Genomic DNA, 1,257 nt, shown 5'->3' on the forward strand with positions numbered 1-1,257 from the left:
GTTACATTATTGTTCACAGATCTGTCACAGACCTGATGCCACATCACTGATGAGACCAACAGGATTGCCCAAGAAATCAACTGATCCTAATATCATGACAGCTTGACCTTTCATAACCTAAGAGAGAGGAGAGAGAGACAGAGACAGAGAGAGAGAGAGAAAGAGAGAGACAGAGACAGAGACAGACAGAGAGAGAGAGAGAGAGAGAGAGAGAGAGAGAGAGAGAGAGAGAGAGAGAGAGTAGATACAGCATATAAACTAATAAAGAGCCTGATTTACTTTCTTATAATGTTTAGTAATGGAATCCACAAACACTACAGGTCTACCCAACATGTGCGACTTATTAAATCCCTCAAGTATGATAGGAGACTCAAACTGGACCAGAGGAAAACCAAGACTCTTTTTAATGGCTGCTAGATCCTCAGGTAACTGTGACGTGGTGTGCATACTGACCAACAGTTCACTGGTACTGATCCGTAGCTGCTCAATGTATATCTGTCTTGATGGCAAGACTGATGAACTACCCCTATAAAGAGAGAAGAGGAAGACAGAGGCAGGAGAAAATTATCATAATAGAAGCAATAAATGGAGAGAGAGGGGGGTGAGAGGCATTGTCACAATAAAGGGAAAAAGTGTAGAGAGAAAGAAAGGAGAGACATTACAGTGGGACATTACCAGTGCTTTTTAGGTATCAGAAGTGATTTGATAGTATCGGCATCTTTGTCATTATTTCTAATGCCATAGCCTGACCACTGGATCAATCGGAATAACAGCTTCTCCTCAAGTAGAACAGTAAACTGTTTGATCTTCACATCAAATGTCTATCATGATATAAAATAAACTTGCAGAGCTATAGGAAACTGTGCATGCATGTACAGTTTCAAAACAGCTAAGAAAGAATTCTCCATTTTTATTATTTTTTTCTGATACATATACATGTTCTTAAGCTGTGTATCAACTTTGAGCTAGTTCCAATCAAAATCAGATTTTCTATGAATTTTTAAAGTTGCTGTACTGTATTGCAGTGCTTATGAGCTCATGAAGCATAAACCCTGACTATTTATCCTCCCATTAACTCACTCTAAAGACAGTAGCTAGTGGTGAATTGTGTGGGAGTCTCTCAATAAAACAACTGATGACTGGGAAATTAGTATCCAGCTCTCCTGAGGGAGGAGGAGTGGGGAACAGAACAATCTGATGAAATCCATTATGCATCTGATTATCAACCCTAATATAATAATAGTAAAAACAATGAGT

The 1,257-nt window shown here is 39.0% G+C and overlaps 2 protein-coding genes and 1 long non-coding RNA gene across 3 annotated transcripts in view; 1 reads left to right on the forward strand and 2 right to left on the reverse strand.

Annotated features, from left to right (window-relative positions):
* The window catches only part of LOC100636357 (vacuolar protein sorting-associated protein 13D-like), a 2,535-nt gene extending 2,015 nt beyond the window's left edge, over nucleotides 1-520 (reverse strand). Inside the window, exons 1-2 of the mRNA XM_003383454.3 lie at nucleotides 280-520; nucleotides 33-117 (exon numbers count right to left, since the gene is read on the reverse strand). Coding sequence (XP_003383502.2) covers nucleotides 33-117; nucleotides 280-447 — 253 coding nt within the window. The 5' untranslated portion in view covers nucleotides 448-520. The remainder of the gene's footprint in view (nucleotides 1-32; nucleotides 118-279) is intronic.
* Nucleotides 333-885, forward strand: LOC109590686 (uncharacterized). Its single transcript, XR_002189450.1, has 3 exons — nucleotides 333-425; nucleotides 481-601; nucleotides 689-885. It is a non-coding gene; the product is annotated as an uncharacterized LOC109590686 (long non-coding RNA).
* A 186-nt stretch (nucleotides 886-1,071) lies between these two features.
* Nucleotides 1,072-1,257, reverse strand: part of LOC100640907 (vacuolar protein sorting-associated protein 13D) — a 44,495-nt gene continuing 44,309 nt past the window's right edge. Inside the window, exon 51 of the mRNA XM_020005945.1 lies at nucleotides 1,072-1,215. Coding sequence (XP_019861504.1) covers nucleotides 1,072-1,215 — 144 coding nt within the window. The remainder of the gene's footprint in view (nucleotides 1,216-1,257) is intronic.

This window comes from Amphimedon queenslandica, unplaced genomic scaffold (genome assembly GCF_000090795.2).
Source record: "Amphimedon queenslandica unplaced genomic scaffold, v1.1 AMPQUscaffold_13510, whole genome shotgun sequence".
Taxonomy (NCBI): Eukaryota; Metazoa; Porifera; class Demospongiae; order Haplosclerida; family Niphatidae; genus Amphimedon; species Amphimedon queenslandica.